Source organism: Chrysochloris asiatica, unplaced genomic scaffold (genome assembly GCF_000296735.1).
Source record: "Chrysochloris asiatica unplaced genomic scaffold, ChrAsi1.0 scaffold00165, whole genome shotgun sequence".
In the NCBI taxonomy this organism is placed as follows: domain Eukaryota; kingdom Metazoa; phylum Chordata; class Mammalia; order Afrosoricida; family Chrysochloridae; genus Chrysochloris; species Chrysochloris asiatica.
In genome coordinates, this window is record NW_006408683.1 from 6,242,808 (window position 1) to 6,266,817 (window position 24,010).

At 41.5% G+C, this 24,010-nt stretch overlaps 1 protein-coding gene across 1 annotated transcript in view; it reads right to left on the minus strand.

Moving 5' to 3' along the window:
* The window catches only part of LOC102832417 (chromosome unknown open reading frame, human C1orf100), a 121,512-nt gene extending 111,573 nt beyond the window's left edge, over window positions 1–9,939 (minus strand). Inside the window, exons 1-2 of the mRNA XM_006871287.1 lie at window positions 9,874–9,939; window positions 1,592–1,669 (exon numbers count right to left, since the gene is read on the minus strand). Of these exons, the coding sequence (XP_006871349.1) occupies window positions 1,592–1,669; window positions 9,874–9,939 (144 nt within the window). The remainder of the gene's footprint in view (window positions 1–1,591; window positions 1,670–9,873) is intronic.
* Window positions 9,940–24,010: the final 14,071 nt, after the last annotated feature.

Sequence of the window (24,010 nt, forward strand, 5' to 3'; positions counted from 1 at the left end):
ATATTGAAAGTGCCATGGGCTGCCAAAAGAACCAATAGATCCATTTTGGAAGAAGTGCAGCCAGAGTGCTCCTTAGAGGCCAAGATGGCCAAACTTGGTCTCTCATACTTCAGACATATTGTCAGGTGGGACTAGTCACTGGAGAAGGATATCATGTTTGGTAAGGTGGAGGGTAGAAGAATAAAAGGAAGACCCTCAATGAGATGGATTGGCTAAGTGGCAGCATTGATGGACTCAAGCGTGGCAACAGTAGTGAGGTTGGCCCAGGACCGGGCAGTGTTTTGTTCTGATGTGCATAAGGTCACTATGGGTCAGTACTGACTCAATGGCACCTAATAACAACGCAGAGGTGCCTGGGAAGAAAGGTCTACTTCCTAAAACATCATTAATTGACAGGCCTTATGCAACATAGTTCTATTCTGACATGTCTCAGGACCTTGGGAACTCTGCTGTAGCAGTCTTCAGGGATTATAAATGCAGTTGATGGGTGCACTGTGTTAGGGGTGTGACCAATTCGTAACCACTATGCTACCAGAGGATGTCATGCTGGGTAAGGTGGAGGGTCAGAGAAAAAGAGGAAGACCCCCAATGAGATGGATTGGCCAGGTGGCGTCATTGATGTACTCAAGTGTGGCAGTGGTAGTGAGGTTGGCCCAGGATCGGACATTGTTTCCTTTTGCTGTGCATGGGGTCGCTATGAGTTGGTTCCGACTCGATGGCACCTGACAACAACAACAACGCTACCAGAACTCCTTCCAGTCACATTTAGCTAGCAGGAAATTAATCTTGTCCACAGAATCACAGAAAGTAGAGCTTGGAGTGCATCTGGATAAATGAGGAAATTGCTTAAGATCCTAGTGGTTACGAATCGGGCTGCGAACCTGAAGGTCAGCAGTTCGAAACTACCAGCTGCTCCGCGGGAGAAAGATGAGGCTTTCTACTCCCGTAAAGATTTACACCATCGGAAATCTTGTACAAGGTCGCTATGGGTCGGAACCGACTCAACAGCACTTAACAACAACAACATACAAATATAGTATAGTGGTTACTAATTGGGCTGTGAACCGCAAGGTCAGCAGTTTGAAACTACCAGCTGTTCTGTGGGAAAAAGATGAGGCATTCTTCTCCCGTAAAGATTTACAGCCTCGGAAACCCCGTACAGCATTGCTATGAGTTGGAACCGACTCCACAGTACATAACAACAACAACAACAACATACAAATATATTCTTGGAGCACCAAGGATATACACACAGTGGTAGCCAAGTAGATTGTGGTTACAAAATAGGCTGTAGGCAGATCTAGAACAAAATTACACTTCTCTTAATCCTTGATCTTTAACTTTCATAACTTTGTCGAGAACCGGCCTCGACAGGAGAGTTTGGTTCACAAAGTAGGGAGATCTGGCGGCGACAGCGACAGATAAAGAATACACACCAAGATGCAAAGAGAGAGAACACAAAACACCCCGAAACCAGAGTGGATGCGACACTGGCGGGCGGACCCTGGACTACCGGCATCGTGGCCCCTGCAGGCAGTAAAGCACCGCCCTGCAAACCTTAACGCATGCCTTGCCAGCTGTAACGCCTCACATGCCAGCTGTAACACATGGCCTGCAAACCGTAACGCATGCGGGCTTCGGTCTGCACCCGTTTTATTTCGGGGAGGAGCTTTACACAAAGGAAGGCGGGGTTTGTTAAGACGGGGTACAGAAGTGAAATGTGATTAATCGTTCAACATAGGACACAAGGATTTACAGGTACAAATTCTAAAACATACATCACAAATTGTCTTGATAATCTAATATCTGTAATTTTCCAGAAATTCAAGCAAATTATTACATGGTACTTTTCAGGTTCGAATCCCAGGGCAGCAACTCGGTTTCTCCAGGCTAATTAACATATCTATAGCACCTAATCTTGAATGGGGGAAGGTGAAAAGGATTGAAAGGAATCCCATTGTGTTGGCTGCCAGGGCCAGGTCTGCAGGAAGAAGTGAGGCGCCTAGGTGAATGGGCTGCACCTGAAGGCTATCCGGGAAGGCTGACACTATTGTTCTTTAGATAGAGCCCCGGAAACTTGTCTCCAGAGCTTCTTAGCAAACTTGTTTTTGGAACTTTTTACAGTCTCGGCTTTAAGAGCAGTTTAATATTTGTCCATGGGTATCAAGGCCTATGTAGTAAGTTAATATCAAACATAACTAAATAATTTGATAAAGAACAGTTTGGACATACTTGCTCAGTGGCCAGTTTGATACTCAGAGAGATTTGTTGCTAGAACACTTTAAGCACTACCAATACAGTGGAGCCAATGAGAGAGGCACATTAAGAAACCGTTTTCTCAGAAGCTACAATTATAGGGGTTCGAAGCATAGAGTGAATTAATAGGACTAAAGAGAATTATACAGAGCTGGCCCCACAGTGAGTTCGTAAACGCCAATGAACCCGGGATGTCCGGAGGTTACTTCCTTGAGCCCACAGGGTCTCTGGCCAGCAGGTCAGAGCACTGCCATGTGCTGGAATTTTCGTCCATGACACTGGTCCTCCGCACCCCTGCGGTCTGTAACAGTCACTGACCTCTGTTGGTGCTCTAAGGTGTTTTGTAAAAATGATTTAATAAGTTTTTCAGGAAGTAGCTTTTGGTCACTGTGAGTAAAGAAGCTAGAAGAGTCCAGGAATGGAAACCAAAGAGGGCTCATAAGAGCTAAAGAACCTTTGAAACAGAAGTCAGAAGACCCGGACAGATATGAATGAATGAGAAAAAGTGGTTAGGGGACCATTATGTTGGAGTGCACTGTGGATACTGGGATGTTTCTAATTATCCAAGGAGGCAGCTACTGCTCATTTCTAAAATGTTGTGGCTATGTGGAAAGATGTGCTAAATGCTGCCAGATCTTTCAGTTTTCAAGAGTAAAGAGATTTTTAGAGATTGGGGAAAATATGGTGGACTAGGCAGAAAGACTGTATGGGCTCTCTGCAGCAAGAATATGGCTAATCAGACAGGACTGATACAAAGGACAGTCCTGAAACTCTATGCTCCATAGAAATGGCTAGAAAAGTAGATTGAGTGCTTACTGAGAGACAGAGGTGAATAGACGTGGCAAGAGATGAGATGACTGATGAGCAGCAACAGCCAATGGAACCTGCTGTAGCCATCTTGAAAGTTCATGAATGGCTTTAGAGATGAGAAAGTAACTTCATGTTGCAGGAACCTACCTGAGGATCATGGAGACAAAGGTCCAATTTATCTTATCTTATTTTTCTTTCTTTTTTTTCCAACCAGCATACAATCCCAGGGAATCCCTCACTTTTGAGGTGGTTGAAACCACTGGAGGTGTAAGCCCCATGGAGGAGCTATATACAATAACCCCACTAGGGCAGGATATGATCCAAATCAGCAAAGTTGACCCTGGCCAGCCATGGACTGGATGTTACAAGAAGAGGGGGCTGAATGGATGTATGGGTAGAGGGGAAATAAAGAAAGGAAAGGAGGCAGGTGGTCTATGTGGGTCCTCCAGATGCAGCATGGCCAATTTGAAGTTTCCCAGACCACTGTGAAGGCAGTACGCCAGTAGGTGGTGGAGTACACTTCCGATTGGCAGAGAGAAAGCCATTGACCTTCAGGGCTTTTGTTGTTGTTGTTGTTGTTGTTTTGTATTTTTTCTCTTATTGCTGTAAGGGCTGTTTGTTTATTTGTCTTCTTTCTTCTTGCATTACACAGCAGCAGAAAGCAACTGCAGTTATATAGCCAAGATACAGTTGTATCCTCTACAAACCACAATTGGGCAAGTGCCAATACCAGCAGCTGTATGCCAGAGCATTGATGATAACTAACATCTGCTGAAACCACTCTGACTGGAACTGAATGAACAGTGAACAGAGTAACTCATCTCCTGATCATACCCACCAGGAGGCAATTAGTGAGTACTGAAAAATATACCAACATACACTCATCAACTTAATACAAATATTTAAAAACTACAATGCCTAAAAAGCAGCAGAAAATTTCTGTTCACAAGCAGCAACAAGGCACAGTAGCTAAAACAAATGACCAAGAAAAGGAGACAGAAACTGTTTTTGAGAAATAAAAGGCACTAGAATTACCTGAAAAAGAATTCAGGAGAACAATACTGAGGTATGTCCAAATTTTTCATAGAAAGGTTGAAGAAAACAGGGAAGAATTCAGAAAAACACTATGAGAACAATCAAACAAAATAGATACAGCACAACACAATACAAAACCTCCAGACAGAGGTCCAGATAACCAATACTAAAAATCAGAAATAGATAATACACTGAAAGGGCAAAGGAGTAGAATTGAATCAATGGAAGCCAGAATTAGTGAGCTTGAAGAAAAATCTCTCAATACTGGTATCTGAAGAAAGTCTAGGATTCATGGAGGACAACATGAAAAGGAATAACCTAGGGGTGATTGGAGTTACAGAACAGGAAGAGACAAAGAAAAGATAGTCAAATAGATGCTGAAATAAAATTTCCCTAACATCTGGAAAGACGAGAAGATAAGCATTCAAGAAGCTGAAGAACCCTAGGCAGGATAGATCCAAGAAGAAAATCACCAAGACATATCATAATCAAATGTTCCAAAATCAAAGAATCCTGAAAGTAGCTAGAGAAAAAAGAAATGTTACTTACAAAGGAAAACCAGTAAGATTAAGATCTGATTTCTCAGCAGAAACTATGCAGACAAGTTAAAAGAAAAAATATTTTTAATGTGTAATTTCTTGATTTTTGGCACACTGAGAAACCAGAACAAAACATACAGTTAATTTATCTTGTGCCCATCAGTTTTCAGTCTCCTGAATTTAAAAATTAGAAAACTTCTTAGAGGCATCAAAAGAAAACAAAATGTTAAATTTCATCTTTTGTTTTTCCTGCAATGCTATGTGATTTTCTGTTTTAAAGCACCCCTAGTTAATTAACAGTGTTGTAATTTTGAAAGTTTTATTTTAGCAGAATCCATTCCAGATGGTGAAATAGGGTGTCTTCAGCAACTAACTACATGGACCTCAAATGTCAAGGAAAGCTTCCCTGGCTTTAGGGCCTGAAATCTAAGGGCCTGAAGTCAGCACTCTCTCTCCATTTTCAGCCTTAATGTCAGATGCCACTTGAGTACCTGACATAATTCTGACACAGTTTGGATGTACCCATCAATGCCTGCCAATGTGATACTTCTGGGAGAGCTGAAAGGGATATTTTGCATTCAGGAAACATAAAGCTTCACAGGTGTTCATCTGCTCAGCAGGTGATCTCTGCTCAGAGGCTCCTCCTTTTGACAAAGATATGCAGAGGAAGGGCAGTTATCCATTATACTCTTTCCTTTTTCCTAGACTGTTGGACTTCTGAAGACCTCCTGACTATTGTTTCTGCAACATTGAGTCTTTGATCTATTGAAAAACAATCACAATGATTCATTGCTTTCAGTGAATCTATGGGAGCACTAGAGTCCTGGTGTGGTGCTGTGGGTTAATGCCCTGAACTACAAGGTTGCTTTGAACTGCAAGGTTGGCAGTTCAACCAGTCATTCCTCGGAAACCCTATATGGGCTCAGTCAGTACTGACTCGATGGCACTTAACAACAACAGCAATAAAAGCATTGGATTACAAGGTCAGTTTGACCCAGTGGTTCAAACCTACTAGCTGCTCTTTGGGAACCCTATACAGGGTTGCAATGAGTTATAACTGATGTGAAGGCACTTAGCAACAACAATGGAAGCAAGTTACCTCTAGTAAATTTTATTTACTTTTATGTACTGTTGGCTTTGTAATGTTCTTCAGACTGGGACAGAGACTGTTTCTGATGACACGTCAGTCTGTTTTCCCACCTTTGCTTCTGTCTTTGCTACTTATGCTCAGTTAAAACCTCTTTTTTCACCACTATAATTTTGTGATATTTTTTCCTAGTACAGAAGTGTATTCAAAGGACCAGCATCTTCCTTTCCTACTGTTTTCTCCTAAGGCTTCCACATTGCCCATTCGACACTGAGAAAGTAGCCACAAGAAACAGTACCCTTTTCATAGACCAGGAAGCTCCAGCTAATTCAGTCTTCTAACCTTCAGAGACTAACACCCCAGCTAATCATTAGGCCTCTTGGGGCTAGGGTGTGGTGGCAGGTGTGTTGGTGCCTGGGACAACAGGAGTGGTTCTTATCAGTCAAGCAGAAGCATGGTGCTTGCCCAGAACTCCAGGACTTTCCATGTTTTCAGAGAGTAAATTGATAACTGTTTATTTGTAAAGCTGAAAGTATTATTTTTAAAAATACTGCTCAGCTGTAGATGGGAAATTTAGGAAACTCTGTGGTGGGAATTACTTGTTCCTACTCCTACAAGAAGCAAAGGCTGATTAGAAATGACTGCTTTTAATACTTCTACATGGTATATGGAGTCCTGGTATGGTGCTGTGGGTTAATGCACTGGACTGAAATTCAGTTTGAACCACAAGGTCAGTGGTTCAAGCTCACCAGCTGCTCCTCAGAAACTCTATACAGGGTAATTATGGGTTGGAACTGATTCGACAGCACTTTACAACAACAACAACAACTTGATATATGGAGTACTGGCATGGTGCTGCAGGTTAATATGCTGGACTGCAAGGTTAGTTTTAGCCTCAGGGTTGGTGGTTCAAGCTCACGAGCCACTCCTTAGAAACCCTGTACAGGGTTGCTATGAGTTGGAACCAATTCAACAGCACTTAACATCATCATCATCAATAACAACAACACTTGGTATATATCCACAAGAAATAAGAGCCAGGACACAAGTAGATAATACCAATGTTCATCACAGCCCTATTCACAATAGAAAAAAGATGGAGACAGCCTAATTGTCCACCAATGGAAGAATGGATCAATAAACTTTAGTACACACTCACAATGGAATACGATGCACTATTGAAGAATAATGATGAATTTGTGAAACACCTCACAGCAAGGATGAACCTGGAGGACATTCTGCTGAGTGAAATAAGTCAATCTCAAAAGGACAAGTATTATGAGACCACTATTGTAAAAACTCAAGTAAAGGTTTTCTATACTATTCTTCCATGGTTACCAGGGGTGGAAGTGAAGGGAGAGTAACTCACTGATTAGAGAGTAGACACATGTTAACTCAGGTGACCAGGAGGGCAATATACAAGAAATGGGAGGAAAATATACAAGAAGTGTAAGAGCATTATACAAGAAGAGAGAGGGTGGCAGAAGAATGATGGAGACAGGTGAAGACACAGGGAAGTATATAAGTTTTAAAGGGGATAGAGATAAATAATGATATATACACAACCTTGGAACAACGGTGTTCAGTATGTAGATACATGGACAAAGACACAGGCTGAATGGGTATAAGAGGTAAATAAAACTCAAATATATACGAGTTTCAAGAGGATATCTGTACATGAGTAACCACAGGGAGGGAAGAGGAGAATTGTTGTTACATGGAGGAAATTGCAATCACTGAAGTGAAACAAAGTGTATGGTTTGTTGACTGTAAAACTGATGATCTGCTCTGTAAACCCTCACTCAACTCACAATAAAAAGTTAAAAAGAAAGGAAGAAATGACTGCTTTTGCAATCTGGACTGCTTCTCTGCTTTCATCTTTGCTGATTCAAGACCAAACTCCTCAGTCTGGTTCTTCATATCCTATTCCAACTCTCTACAACCCCCATATTCTAAGCACACCCTCACTATTGCTTCAGTGCCTTTATTACTTCAACCTAATATATCTTTGCTTTCATTTTCCAGTTGTAAATGTCACGCATCCACTTACTTATATCATTATTGAACACTGAGAATACAAATAGGAGTCAAATGTGGACCTTACCTTCAAGGATTCTAGAATCTAAAGAGACATAAGTAAAAAAGCTCTTTCTGTTTGACTCCCTCTTCCCTTTTTTCAGAACTCCTAGTTTCCTGTTCTCTGGAAAGCTTTCAGTGAGCAGGGAAGGCTACGTCATGTGCCTCAGTTATCATGGTAACTGCCTGCTTTCTAGTTTTTCTCTCCCATTAGGCTGTAAGCATTTTGAGGAAGGAGATATCTTTATTCACAGATTCCTTCAAATATTTAGGTAAGTGCTTTAATACATGTCTGTTGAATAATTGGAGAAATGAATATGCTAGACTAGAGGAAAAACCAGTGTGAGGATTCCACATAGAGGGCACCTATCCCAGGTGTGTCCACTGTTCACACACAGGCCCCTTACTTGTAGCAGTGCTTGCTTCACAGATGCTACAGCTATCTCATCTGAGGGAGCTGAGACACTTTGGCCATAGGGAAAGCCATTTTGATCATTAAAATCCCCAAACCCACTGCCATCAAATCCATCCTGACCCATACATAGTAATCCTAGAGGACACAGGAGAACTGCTCTGCAGGGTTTCGGAGGCTGTAAATCTTTATGGGAGCAGATTGCCACATCTTTCTTCTGTGGCGAAGCTGGTATGTTTGAACTGCCAGCATTGTGGTTAGCAGGCCAGTGCTAATCCCACAGTGCCACAGGTCTCCTTATTTTACTTTTTAAAACTTTTTATTGTGAAAGGAGCTCTGGTAGCGTAGTGGTTATGAATTGGGCTGCGAACCTCAAGGTCAGCGTTTCGAAACTACCAGCCGCTTCGCGGGGGAAAGATGAGGCTTTCTACTCCCGTAAGGATTTACACCCTCGGAAACCCTGTACAGGGTCGCTATGGGTCGGAACCGACTCAAAGGCACTTAACAACAACAACATTGTGAATTGAGTGAAGGTTTACAGAGCAAATAAATTTTCTAGTCAAAACTTTGAACACATCTTGTTACATGTCATCCTTGATTGCAATCCCTACAACGTAACATCACTTATCCCAGTTCCTCCTGGTGGCTTCTGTTTCCCTTCTTCCTTCTTTCCTAACCCTTCTGAACTGTGTCCTATAAGGTTTGCATATCTTCCCAGTGTTATTGTTCCTCTTATAGACCTGTCTATTGTATGGCTGAAATTGGAGCCATGGGAGTGAGTTCATTTCTAGACACGAAGGATGACTAAGGGCCAGACACTGTAAATCTTTACAGGAGCACACAGTCTCATCTTTCTCTCGTGGAATGGCTGGTGGGTTTGAACCTATGAATTTGCAGTGCTTAGCCCACAGCACCGCCAGGCCTCCTTCTTATGAGTTTAGGGATTTTCATTAGTTTTCCTGATAATTCCTTTAGTGGACTATTTCTAATGGCTATTGTAAGTCTGGAAGATTCTGCGTTTTCCATGGAAATTTGGTAAGTTCCTCTTGTCATTTCTAGATGGAAATGATGGACATCACATTCCTGAGAAAGTTGCAAGAGATTCTGAGCATTGCTAGTTCTATTATTTAGGTCAATTCTTTCTGATTGAGTCATAAGCAATTGGGCTGAGCTAGAATTTTCCAATTTCTTGTCAAGAGACCCGGTTATAAAAGGTGCTGTGGTTTCATGCTTTTTAGTTGGAGAGATCGGCTCAGCCAATGAGCTCTTCTTCACTTTATTCAGTGTGCTCTTATACAGGACCAAGTTGTAGAGTTAAAGCTTTCTGCCTCTAACCAGAATTTAACCAAATGCTCCATTCTACAAAGTTCCATGAATTGAATGAAGTATGGAAAAACAACAGTATCATCAAAAACTTGGTCAAGGGTCTTTGAGAGGCTTGATTTGGTCTCTTGAGTCTGATAGTCCAGACAAGATATACCGAGGTTACCAAAATGAGCAGCCTCCATGTAGCTTAGCTTTTTTTAAAGTGCTGCTGTCCTGCTACTTGAAAAAGAGTCCATGTTGGCAGAAATGGCATTGATTGCAACATGACTTGGTCCTGCAACCTCCAGCAAGGCATGGTTTTTAGTGCTTTTTTGTGGGGAATGAACAGATACCTGAGTTGACTTGACATCTGACGTCTTCTCTTCTTTACCTTTCACTTTCCGCTGGAAGAAGGACATGGCGGGCCCTGGGTGGGGGCTGAGGGCCCCAGGGAACTTTCGCGGGGAGGACACGGCTCCCCTCATTCAGCAACTGGCCCAGACTTCTGGGAGCACAGCAGTAGCCGCACTAGCCCGAAAAGAGACGCTTCTTTGGGATGTGGGCCCCACAGCCTCCTAGAGATGCCCAGGCAGCACCTGCCGCCATATTATCCACGCCTTATTAAAGTAGAACGTAAACAGTCAATAACAAAACGGTTTCATTATGGAGCAAACAGTAAATAACAATCAGTGAAGTAAAAATCAATGTTCATCCTTTTTTTTTTAAATGTCACTTTTTCTTTTCACTGTGGTTTGGGTCAACAACTAATGTACATTTTGTTTTGTAGCAATTTCCTCAAAGTAATGGCTTTCTTCCTGCTTCCTCCCTGGGTTTCCCCTTTCTATTTGTTCTTCTCTCCCGCCTCTTTCTGCCTTCTGAGCTCTGTTTTTGGGCAAATGGTGCCCTTTTGGTGTCATATGTTGATTATTCTGAGAATGTTCCTCATGAGCGTTATTGGTGTTAATTTTTACTTTATGGGTCTCTGTTGTCTGGCTGCAAAGCGATCCCCAGGGATGGGTTCAGTTCCGGGTCTCAAGGGACTCTAGGGGCACAGTCTCAGAAGTTCCATCAGTCTGTTGGACTAGTAAGTCTGATCTTTTCTTCTTTATGGTTTTGAGTTTTGTTTAACATTTTTCTCCCATTCTATCCAGGACCTTCTGTGATCCCTATCAGAGTGGTCAGTAGTGGTGGCTGGGCACCATCTAACTCTTCTGGTCTCAGGTTCATGGAGGCTGTAGTACACGAGGTTCATTAGTCCTTTATACTGGTCAATGTTCACTCTTAAATAACAGTTTCATGGTGAGAAATCCAAGTTCACTCCTACTTCATGAGCAGACATGTCTTAGGTGTAAGCAGGTGTGCCAAGGTTTAGGTGCCAGATTATGTATTGTTCTCTGTCTAAGCATACCTCAAAACAGGGCTTCCCAACTTTTTCCCGGAGGTAATGGCTCCAATCCCTGCATTTTGGACAGCCTCCCTATACTTTGGGTGGGGTTTCTGCCACTGCACGACTCTCTCTCTGTCTCTGCTACTTCTAGTGCTATTGCAGCCCTAAGTATGTTATAGGTCTCAGCCCACTTCTCTGTCAGCATCCTGGAGTCTGCTTTCTCCAGACCACTGTTTCTAACTCTCTCCATTATGTCTTCTACTGGGATTTTGGTCTCTGTTGTTACTGGTGCCGATCTCTTTTGGAGCACTTCCAATCTTTTTATCAACAAGTTCACATCTCTATTCTGGGACTAGGCCTGGGGTGTTGGGAGTTTTTCAGCATAGAGCTTCCATGTCCCCAGGGGATGTGCTCACTTACCCTCTGCAAGACAAACATTCATACTCCCCATCCTGGGAAGCTCAACTGGACGTCTCTGTCTTTTACTGCCCTCATCACAGGCTTCCTAAGACTTAACATTGGGCCCCCAGGTGACTCCTCTTACTCAGGTTGACCTTCACGCTTTGCTCTCAGGTGTTGTCCTTTTGTCAGAACCAGGCTCCAAACACCAAAATTGTCCATTGCAAAGGTGTTACATATCTCACACCAGGCCAGAAAAGATTTCCTAGAAAATGTCTAAACTGAGTTTTGAGGAATAGCCAAAAGTAAGAATAATTAGAGAAGGTATGACAAATCTTCAGCTAACATCAATGCTTTCTACCTAAGTACAGAAACCAGACCAGAATGTCTTCTCTGTCTCTATTATACATTGTACTGAATGTCTTAGCCAGTATAGAAGTAATAAAAGGGTATCCATATTGGAAAGGAAGTAAAACTCTAAGGAGAATGCCAAATGATCCAGCCACTGTGGTCAGTGGTGTGTCAGTCTTCAAGTGTCACAATCCGTTACGTGTTCAACTCCTAGCCCAAAGCTGGCAGTTCAAATCAGACCACTGAACGAGTTAATTCCAGTTCCACCCCTTGTTGAGAATTTGCATTTCCATCCCAGATATATGAAAAACGAATCTACAGTTTAACAAGATCCCCAGGTGATTCTTACAGATGTGTATAGAGGAATCACTGAGTTGCTATTAGGTTCTATCCGGTTGCTTCCAACTCATAGTGACCCCATGTACAACAGAACGAAATTCTATCCCAACCCCTGCCATCCTCATGATCATTCCTGTGTTAGAGCCCGTTGTTGCAGCCACTGTGTCATTTCTTCTACCTCTATTTTTAAACCTTTTATTTGGAATTGAATGATGGTTTACAGAACAGATCATCAGTTTCATTCAACAAATCATATGCTTTGCTTCATTACAATGATTGCAATCACCTCCAGGCACCATCAGTCAACAGTCTTTACCTCTATTCACTTTAACTTTTGCATTCTTCCCTGTGTCTCCCACGACTTTCATCCTTCCTCTGCTAACCTCCCTCTTATTATATATTGCCTGCCCTGTCACCATATTAGCATAAGTCTGCTCTCTAGTCCATGAAGAATTTTCCCTCCCTCCACCCATCCTCTTGTAACCGCCACAGAACGTTTATTTTATCAAGAAAACTTTCTTATCTTTTTACAATAGTCTCATACAATATTTGTCCTTTTGTGATTGACTAATTTCACTTGCCACATTGTCTTCCAGGTTCTCTCGTGTTGTGAGATGTTTAGCAAATTCAAAGTTACATAATATTTCATTGTGTGTATTTACCAAAGTTTGTTTAACCATTCTTTTGTTGGTGGCCATTTAGGCTATTTCCATCTTTTTGATGTGTCTCTTGTAGACTGGTACATGGAAGGATTCTGTTTTCTTATGCATTTTCCTTTTCTCTGTCTCTTGACTGATGCATTTAATCTATTTAAATTCAGTGTAATTATCAATAGGTATGAATTAGTTGTTGTGATTTTGCAGGTTTTTTTTTTTTCTTCCTTTTTCTATGTGTGTGTGTGTGATACTGCTGGTTTCTTTGACCCACATAATTTTCTTCACTAAATTAATCTTGTTTGTGAGTTTTCTTTTTGTTTTAATTTCTGTTGTGTGAATGTTTACTATACCTTTCTAATTTTCTTCTTTTTTTGTTTTGATGTGAGGTTTATGAATTTTCTTTGAGGTTACCTTGTAATTTATTATTTCCCCCCATTTAAAATAGTCTGTTTTATCTTGAAATCTACTTGACTTCCTTATCATTTGGAAATTCTGTATCGACACTCTTCTCTCTTTTTGCTTTGTAGTTGAGTTCATTAAAAATTGGTATCTCTGGTCCCTATTTTCAGTCTTATAGGTTTGTTTTACTTTAAATACCTGGATTGGGAGTCCTGGTGTGGTGCCATAGGATAAGAAGTCGACCTCAAAGTTGACTTGAACTGAAAGGTTGGCAGTTCAAATTCACCAGTCACTCCTCGGAAACCCTATACAGGGTTTTATGAATCGGAATAGACTCAACAGCACTTAACAACAACAAATACTTGGATTGAGTTCTGGGTGGTGTTTTCATGTATGGTAATCTCGGGTTGTTATTTGCTTTTTTTTTGGTTCTCAGTCCCAAAAACACCATTTAGCATTTTTTGTAAAGTTGGTCTGGTCCTTAAAATTTCCTTTAATTTTTGTTTATCTGGAAACATCCTAATTTCACTATCGTATTTGAAGGACGACTTTGCTGGGTAATGATTCTTAGTTAGACATTTTTTTCTTTCTGAGTTTTATGTATGTCATTCCATTGCCTTTTTGCCTGCATGGTTTCTGCTGAGAAATTAGAGCTTAGTCTTATTGGTTCTCCTTTGTAGATAACTTTTCATTTTTCCTGAATTGCTCTCAGGATTCTTTCCTTGTCTTTGGTTTTGGAAAGTTTAATTATGATAATTCTTGGTGATTTTCTTTTGGGTTCTATCCTATTTGGGGTTCATTCAGTTTCTCGTATGCTTATCTTCTTGTCTTTCATGATGTTAGGGAAGTGTTTTTCCAACAATTCTTGGACAATTTTCACTGTGCTATTTATTGTCTCTTCCTGTCCTGGATTTCTGAATGCCTATACTTTTTCCTCTTCATGGTGTCCCACATAACTCTTCAGATTTTTTCATTCTTTTTATGATTGTTCTTCTTGTATACTAGCATTGAGAGATTTATCTTCAAGCTCACTAATTCAGATTTCCATTGCTTCAAATCTACTCCTATGTCCTTTCATGTAGACTCATTTCTGAAACCTTGTAATTGATCTTCTGGATTTCTAATTGCAGTTTTTGTATTATTTAACAATTTGTGCTTTTGTTTGGATCTGTTTGTTCTTATTGTGTTTTCATAAATTCTTCTAAAGTTTTTTCTGTGTTCTCCTTGCTTTCCTCAACCTTTCTGTCAATTCTTTGAAGGCACCTAAATATCATTCTTTTAAATTCTTTTTCAGTTACTTCCATTACCTTCTCTTCCCCAGAAATGCTTTTTGTCTCTGCATATTGGTCATTTGTTAGAGCCATTCTTGTTTCTTTATGTGAGCTAAAATTGCCTGTTGCTTCTCAGGCATTGGGATGTTGTCATACTTGTATTTAATTGCTGATTGTATGCTGATGTGTTCTTAGGATCTCATTAACTGTCTCTTCTGTGTGTAGTTTGCCATACCTGTTCACTGTTTATGCATCTCTGTTTAGGGTGGGTTTGGCTGGTGTTGGCTGCTTAATATCATTGATTGGGTGGTATAGGAGCTGGTATGGGCTCCTTCCCATTTGGGCTATATTGGCACAGTTGCTGTCTCCTGTTGGATGGGAAAGAGGAGAAACCCTCCTTACCACACACAAGAAAACAAAACAAAATAAACAAGCAAGCAAGCAACAATGAAAATAGAAAATAATAAAGAGAAAAAATAAATAAAACCAGGCAGAAACAAAAAAACAGAATATAATAACTATAAAGATAAAACAGAGACAGAGAAATGGAGCTATAGAAAAGAAAAATAAAGGAAGAAGAAAAGAAACACTGAAGAATGACTATAAAGAGAGAATAGAGGGACAGGAAAGTAGAGCTACAGAAGAGAAAATAAAAGGAAGAAGAAGAAAAAAATTAAATAACCCTTAGAAAATCAGGGAGAGGGAATATAAAAATAGAAAGAGAGTAGAATAGCAAAAGAAGATCAAAAGGGTTTTTTTTTTTAAAAAAAAGATGGGGAAATCAGAAACAGCAGAAAAGAAGGAAAAAGCAAAAGTAGAGATAGAAAGGATAAAATTCAAGAGAATGGAAAGAGGAGGAAAACATATAAACAAATAAAAACAATAAAACAACAAAAGGAAAAAGAAAAAAACTCCAACCCAAGAAACAGTACAGTTGATGTTAGACCCACAGAGGAGTAAACTCGGGGTTGAGGGTTGGGGGGTGGGGTCCTGCAAACTGAGGAGCTCACAAGGTGACTGTGGAAGGGATGTGACAGTGGAACTCCTGACCCTAGTTCCTGTTGGCACTCAATCTGGAAGTAGTTCATGGAGGACCTTGGTGGAGCTGATTTCTGTGTCTGTTAGGGCCACAGGGCAGCTGGGGCCAGGGAGATGGTTAAATGCTGGTCTGGTAGCTCTGCAGGTTCTGTAGGTCTGGAGCTGAGCCCACCTAAATCCAGGTACCCAAGCTGTGCAGCTGGCCCCACCTCATGCTGGGGTAGCTTCCAACGCTGTGACTCCTGTAGAATGGGCCTGTGCTGGGGGTGGATGAGGGTGGGAGCTGGCCACACCTCTGGTCACTAGGGGAACAAGGGGAAAGAGATTGAATCACATCTTTCCTGTCACTTGTATCTGCTCTGCCAGGCCACCTTCTGTTGCCAAAGCTGCTCGTATAGTTCAAGATGGCTGCCCTATGTCTGGCTGACTGTTCATCAGTCAGTCTCCCTTTCTTGCTGTCCCTGCTGAACTTCCCCAGAAACCACACAATCCATTTCTCCAACCTGATGCACTTTAAAGGTATTTTATGCAGCAGATATGTTCAATGCAATACATACTGCTGCTACCATGGGTGTTGATTGTTTGTTGTTGTTGTTAGGTGCCATCAAGTCGGTACCGACCCATAGCGACCTTATGCACAGCAGAACAAAACACTGTCTGATCCTGGGCCAACCTCACTACTGTTGCCATACTTGAGTTCATCGATACTGCCATTTGGTCAATCCATCTTGTTGGGGGTCTTCCTCTTTTTCTCTGACCCTCCACCTTATCAAACATGATATCCTTCTCCAGCAACTGATCCTTCCTGACAATATGTCTGAAGTATGAGAGATGAAGTTTGGCCATCTTGGCCTCCAAGGAGCACTCTGGCTGCACTTCTTCCAAAATGATTCTATTGGTTCTTTTGGCAGCCCATGGCACTTTCAGTATTCTCCTCCAACACCATAACTCAAAAGCATCAATTCTTCTATAGTCTTCCTTATTTACTTTCCAGCTTTTGCATGCATATGAGGTTCTTGAAAATGTTATGACTTGGGTCAGGCACACCTTAGTCCTCAAGCTGACATCTTTGCTCATCAACACTTTAAAAAGGTCTTGTGCAGCAAGATTGTAGATCCAAGTAAAATGAAATCCTTGACAACTTCAATTTTTTTCTCTGTTTATCATGATTTTGCTTATCAGTGTAGTTGTGAGAAGTTTTGATTTCGTTATGTTGAAGTGTAATCTGTATTGAAGGCTGTAGTCTTTGATCTTCATCAGTAAGTGCTTCAAATCCTCTTCATCTTCAGCAAGAAAGTCTGTGACATATGCAAATCACAGGTTGTTAATGAGTCTTCCTCCAATCCTGATGCCATGGTTCTTCTTCATAAATCCACTTTCTCTGATTGAATAGGTATAGTGAGATGAAATAACTTTGATGCACACGTTTCATTTCCTGATTTAAAACCATCCAGACTGCTAACCACAAAGTTGGTGGTTCAAATCCACCAGCCACTCCTCAGGGTCGCTATGAGTTGAAACCAACTTGAAGGTACTTAACAAGTATCCCTTTGTTCTGCCTTATTGTCTATGTACAGGCTCCCAGTAAGCACAATTAAGTCTTCTGTAATTCCAATTTTCTGAAATGTTATCCATCCTTTGTTATGATCCACACAGTTGAACAAGTAAACATCTTTCTGTTATTCTTTTCTTTCAGCTAGGTTCCATCTGACATGTGTAATAATATACTTGGTCCCATGTCCTCTTCTGAATCTGGCTTAAATTTCTGGCTGTTCCCTGTTGATGTACTGCTGCAACTGTTTTTGAATTCTCTTCAGCAACACTGTCTTCCAAATTTCTTGGCATAGAATAGTGAGCACCTCCAGTCTAACAGTCATTGAAACATTTCTGTTTGTTTTCCGTCACTTCCTGGAGCCTTGTTTTATCACCAATATCTTCAGTGCAGCTTGTACATCTGATCATATGCTACCTCCTGAAATGGTTAAACATCAACCAATTCTTTTTAGAATAGTGACTGTGTATTCCTTCTATCTTCATTTGATACTTCCTACATCATTCAAAATTTTGTACAGAGAATTCTTGAGTATTGTAATTCGAGACTTGAATTTTTTCTTTAGCTTTTTTTTTTTTCAGTTTGAGAAATACTACACATGTTCTTCTCTTTTGTTTTTCAAACTCCAGGCCTTTGCATATTTCATTATAATACTTATACTTTGTCTTCTTGAGTTGGTCAGCACTTTCACTTCATCATTTTTCCCCTTTTGCTTTAGTTATTCTATATTCAAGAGCAAGTTTCAGAGTCCATTTTGTTATTTTCTTTCTTTCCTGCCTTTTTAATGACCTTTTAGTTTTTTCATGTGTGGTGTCACTGATGGCATCCCATAACTCATCTGTTCTTCAATCATTAGTGTTCAGTGAGTTAAATCTATTTCTGAGATGATCTCTAAATTCAGAAAAAATATACAGAATATACTTAATAATTAATTTTGACCCTTGTACACTTTCAAATTTTTTCTTCAGTTTCAACTTGAACATGTACCTATTTGGGGGAAAGCCAGTTGTTCAGTCTAGCAGGAATAAAAAGAGGAATGAGAACCTACAGAAACTAGTGGGAAAATCTTTGATGACTTCTATGTGACACATTAATAAGTTTGGATTGTATCTTAAAGGTGCTGGAAAGTAGTAATTCAAGGGCTAGCACTAGTTCCCTGGATGGTGCAGAGTTCACACTTGGCTAGTAACCAAAAAGTTGGTGGTTCAAACTTATCCCGTGCTGGTTATCTTATTCCATAAAGAATATTCCAAGAAAACCTTCGGGAGTAATTCTACTTTGTAATGCATGGTTTTGCCAGTAGTTGAAATCAACTCAACAACAGCAGTGAGTTTTGTTGTTGTTTTTCCAATCCAAGCTTTTATTAAAGAAAGTCAGCAGTCTGGAGGACAGAGAGAATAATTTCTCAAGATTGCCCTGTCCATCATGAAGAGCAGGCAGATTATATAGGGTGAATTACATTTGGATGTACACATAATCTGTTTTAACCTCAGATAGCATTCTTTGGTAAAAGGAAACAATAAATCAATAACCTTCCTCAAACATTCTACCTTTAGGGTCTCACCTGTTTAATTCCTGAGATAACTATCTGGGTGGTTTTAAGCACATCCTATTCTCCTTGTTCTGTTCTCCTTCTGGGACCATAAATTCATCTTAGCTAATTTTTAAACTTCCTCATTTGCAGGGTCCTCATTTGAGACCTAATGACTAAACTGACTCCATTTTGTTTAGGTCGGTAGATCCATGTGATCATTCTCCACTCTTATTTTTAGATTTCATTCCTATGAAATTTGCTTCAAATGAAACTAGTTACTTTGATCCTTGGTGTTCCTTGGATCAAAGGAACTAACCTTAGGTCATGGAAAAACAACAAACATTACAAAGGATGATACAATGAGGTAAGCATTGATTACAGCAACATATGAAAATTCCTGTGTTGGGAGAAGTGCAGCCAGAGTGCTCCTTGGAGGCCACGATGGCCAGACTTCATCTCTCATACTTCAGACATATTGTCAGGAGAGACCAGTCACTGGAGAAGGATATCATGTTTGGTAAAGTGGAGGGTCAGAGAAAAAGAGGAAGACCCCCAGTGAGATGGATTAGCCAAGTGGCAGCATCAATGGGCTCAAGCATGGTAATGATAGTGAGGTTGGCCCAGGATAAAGCAGTGTTTCTTTCTGCTGTGCATAAGGTCACTATGAGTTGGTACCGACTAACAACAACAGCAGCAACATGACAATACAAACCTGACCCTTACTATTAACATGGGCAACCACTTTACATTAGGTAACTAAGATAACTAACTTTCATTATCTGCTCTAAAGAAGTCCTTGCACTTAGGGCAGTGATTGTCAGGGAGGGAGCATTAAGGGACTTTACCATTGTACAGGTAAGTCTGTTGATTTTCACATTTAGGGTTAAGACCACAGCAAGAGTTACAAAACTGGGTAGGGTCATATGCTCAGCTGGACTGAACAGATGTAGATCTGTGGGGGGAGCACTAGCGATGAGGTCTATCAGTCAGGTCATGTTTCTGGGGTAGGAAGGTGGTGAGTCTTCCAAATGTACAGGACCTCTCCTCCCCACCCTACCTCATAGAGGTAGTGGGAGAAGGCCTTATTCTACGGAGGAAAACGACGCTGCTGGAGCTGTGTTACCAGAGTACTAATGACAGTAAGATAGGAGGTAAAGGATTGTTCAACATACAAACAGAAATCAGATGCATTCATCACATGCTTGCCCAGATATATGAAACATTTTCATCCCAGTGACAGGAGATTAGATCTGAGTGTCCAATCCTTAATAGGAGAAAGAAGATTAATGTAGTTTTAATCACAGCTTGATATTGGAGGAAGAATTCACCGTCCAATGTTGTCCATGATTTTCCTTGATTTGTGTGTGGTGAGTCTGGGTCTTGAGGCCCATGAGTTTGAGAACAGTTGGGGGTGGTCAGCAGGATCTTCCAACACCTGGTCCACTTTTCCTCTAACTGGGAGTTAGGTCTGTCTTTCCACATTTAGAGCAGGACTTGATCTCTAGGCTGGAAGGGGCTATCGGTAGGGGAGGAAGCTGACCTGGGAAGAGCAAATTTAAGACTAATAGAAAGTGTGTGGTGGAGGTGCACCACTGCACCTTCAAATCTTGGTTGGGGTCAGGTGGAGGGTTGAGGAAAGCTTCCTGGAAAGGTTTACCATAAACAATTTCCTAAGGGTTCAATTTAAGCCCGCTTCTGGAGGGGCTACCTGAATTTGGAACAGGGCTAAGGCAACACCTGGTCCCAATTCAGATGAGATTCCTGACAGAGTTTTGCCATTTGTTTCTTTAGAGTTTGGTTCATTTTCTCCACTTTCCTGGAGTGGGATCTCCATGCTGAATGCAATCTCCATTTCATCTGTAGGTGTTTGCTGCTCCGTTGTCACTTTGGACACTTTTTGGAAGTCCAAATTTAAGAGATAATCTCCTTTGAGAGGATTTTCACTACTTCTGAAAATCAGTTCAAGGGGGAAAATGTGTACCCGACCAAAAAAGGTGTCTACAAAAACAAAACCAGTGAATGTTTAAGTTCTGAGCTTGTGGGCATCTGTGTGACATCTACCTGACAATTTTCAAAATGTTGTTTACCTTGATTTTGGGGCAGGCCAGCCTATTGTCCTGGGTTTGTTTTGGGATTGTTCTTGAGGCAGTAAAACAGAGCTAACACCCTGAATGATTTTTTTTTTTTAATTTCTTGCCCTGGAGTCAAGAACTCTTTCCCTTGGTGAGTCATTTCATGGATTCATTCAAGAAGAGCAGGGGCTACTTTTCACAGGATTAGAACAATTCCATTGTCATTCACTTTTCATCCTTTAACTTCTCTCTTAAATCCTTTGTCTCAGTCCAACTCAAGTCCCCAGGGTACACATTCACAGTCTTTCCTGCTGACATTTTTAATGCCCTCATCAGGGCAATCAGTTCTGCCTTTTGAGCCAAGGTCCCTGGCAGGAGGGCTACTGCCTCCACCTGGTCTTTCAAGGTTACTATCACACACCCCCAAGGAGTGCTGGTAGTGTAGTGGTTACAAATTGGGCTGCGAACTGCAAGGTCAGCAGTTCGAAACTACCAGCTGTTCCGTGGGAGAAAGATGAGGCTTTCTGCTCCCGTAAAGATTTACAGCCTCAGAAACCATGTACAAGGTCGCTATGAGTCGGAACCGACTCCACGGCACATAACAACAACAACATCACACACCCCACTCACTAAATCCCTTTCTTTGTCAGTGATTTCTATACAATCATGGCTCAGCTCTCCAGCCGTTAGATCAGGAGGGAGAGTAATTGTGTTTAGTCTCCCCATAATTCTCAGGGTAGTATTCTCAGGGTAGTATTCTGACTGTCTAGTAAAATGGCCTGATTTAACCTCAACTGTCCTGTTGTGAGTCATGGGCTTCCCTTCTGTTAAAGCAGGGAGATGACCTGATGTGGATGGTGATAGGCTGGCCCAAAGAGAATTTCTTGGCCTCTTTCCAGAGAGGGTATTCTTATGTGGAATTACTGGCTTCTAGGTGCAGTGGGTTCTGGTAGCGTAGTGGTTACGAATCGGACTGCGAACCTTAAGGTCAGCAGTTCGAAACTACCAGCCGCTCCGCGGGAGAAAGATGAGGCTTTCTACTCCCGTAAAGATTTACACCCTTGGAAACCCTGTACAGGGTCGCTATGGGTCGGAACCGACTCGACGGCACTTAACAACAACAACAAGGTGCTGTGGGTTAGGAGTCCTGGTGTGGCGCTCTGGGTTAATGCGCCAAACTGCAAAGCCATTTGAACTGCAAGGTCGGCGGTTCAAGCTCACCAGCTGTTCCTTGGAAACCCTATACAGGGTTGTTATGGGTCGGATTCGACTCGACGACACTTAACAACAACAACAACAACAACTAACAACAACAACAACAACAGGCTTCAATTGGACCTCAGTGGGGTACTCTCTTGGATCCCCCTGGAGTTCATCTAGCCCACATGAAGGGGCTTCTCTGATTGTCGATCTCCTCAGGCCAATATGGACTGGTTTCTGAAGTTTAAATCAGTAATTGCAAGGCATGTTCATGAGGAACCTTTATTTGCAGACTTTTGGTTTCCGGAAGAAAGGTTATTTAAACATGCAACTTCGGAGGCAGGTCCCGGTTCATTAAGGTGATTGGGCAGTCAGGCATATATAGAAGTGGTCCTCAGGCCTCCCTGAGACCTCAGTCACTGTCACTGAATGGGATGATGGGGAAGTCAGAGGTGTATGGAACCACTGAATAAGTGGTTCCAGTGTCCACCCCCCAAAAATCCAGTCTGTCCCCCGATTTAGCTGAGGTTTCTGGGGGGGGGGAACAATAGGGATGGCAGAGGTCCATGCCAAATGCTGCTGGACAACCCCCCCACTCTGGGCACCATCAGTCTTCTGCAGACAATCAAGCTTGTTCAACCATCTGTTGAGTTGGAAGGTAGCTCTTCCTCACAGATCTTCCTCTGAGATTTGGGCATTCATTTTTCCAGTGTTCAGGCTTTTTATAATAAGCACATTGGTTCTTGCTTTAAAGACTCTTTCTTTTGGGGGGTCTTCCCTGGGGCCCCATAGGCTTACCTCTAGGAGTCTTTAGGAAGACAGTAACAGCTTCAGACTTTTTCTGCTCTCTGCTGTTAAATACCTTGAAGGCCATATCAACCATTTGGGTCGATGCTGATTGCTCCATCCAGTTTCTGCAGTTTCTAATATTGGGGGCACTTTGGGAGATAAAAGTCATGTTAACATTCAGATATTTGCTGAGTCCTTGGGGTTAAGGTCTGTGTACTTACTGTAAGCCTGGTAGATTTATTCGAAGAATTTAGAGGGGTCCTCAGTTGGCTCTGCTGTACTGCCTGTACCATGTTCAAACTTTTGTGTTTAGGAACTCCCTTCTTCAGACCTCTGTGAATGCACCTTTTGTAGCGCTCCAGTCATGGAAGGCCCCTGTCATTTGGATTCTAATTTGGCTCAGTTAGAGGAATTGCCTTGGCCAGAGCCAGGGTCTCATTTTGTTTTTTCTCCATGGATGCATGTGGCTTCATCCCATATCTTATCTCAGACCAGCTTCCTTGCATCGCTGGTCAGGAGCATGGTCAACAGAACCTGAATATCTGTTCAATTAGAGTGATGGATAGCAAAATATTAGAGTTATTAAATTTGTCATTTTGACTGGGTCATTCTGGTGTGGCAATGTGGGTCAATGCATTGGACTGCAGAGTCCATCCAAACTGCAAGGTCAGTGGTTCAAACTCACCAGCTGCTCCTCAGAAACTCCACACAGGGTCATCATGAGTCAGAACCGACTCAACGGCACTTACCACAAAATCTCAATCGGAAGAATTTGAATTTTTCCTACTTGACAAGTCCGAGGAACAGAAAAGAGTATATGCTCAGTAATACCCTGCAGGTTGCCTTTCCATATTTAATCCTATGGGAATCTATGGAGGGGTATTGCCCTGCCTTGGGTCCTGGTAACCATCATCCAAAATGGGTCCTTTGAAGGGTATGGGATAGAAAAACTGCTCTCCTCAGTGGCTGCATATGGCAGGGCAGGTTCACTAGGTCAGGCTATACTTTTCCCTACTAGCAGCCACTGGTGCACCAAGAGTTGCAATATGACAATTCTACAATCAAAAGCAACATTTCACACACAAAAAAATCTATTCATTTCTTTGTATATTCACATGTAGGCCTGGTTAGAAGTCTGGTTTTACTTTTTTCATGTAAAACTTGTCTGTACTAATTTTTCCACTTCATGGCTTTCGTATTTGTTTTTGGCAGCATAAATGCATTATAGTACATGTACATGGTACAACCTACATACTCTTGGAATTCCAGGTTGTTTTCCATTTATTAAACATAAATACAGGACAAAAACAACAACAAAATACTTTTACAAACATACTGGCACAGTGCTTGAACAATTCAAGATGTAAGGTGGTATTTAAAGATCCATTCAAAGGTTATTTTTCTATAATCTAGACTGGACATTGACCAAGCTGTATTACAGTAAAACATCATTTCCTTTTATGCCATAGGAGGGTACCCATAGAGAAACCAGTCAGACAGAAT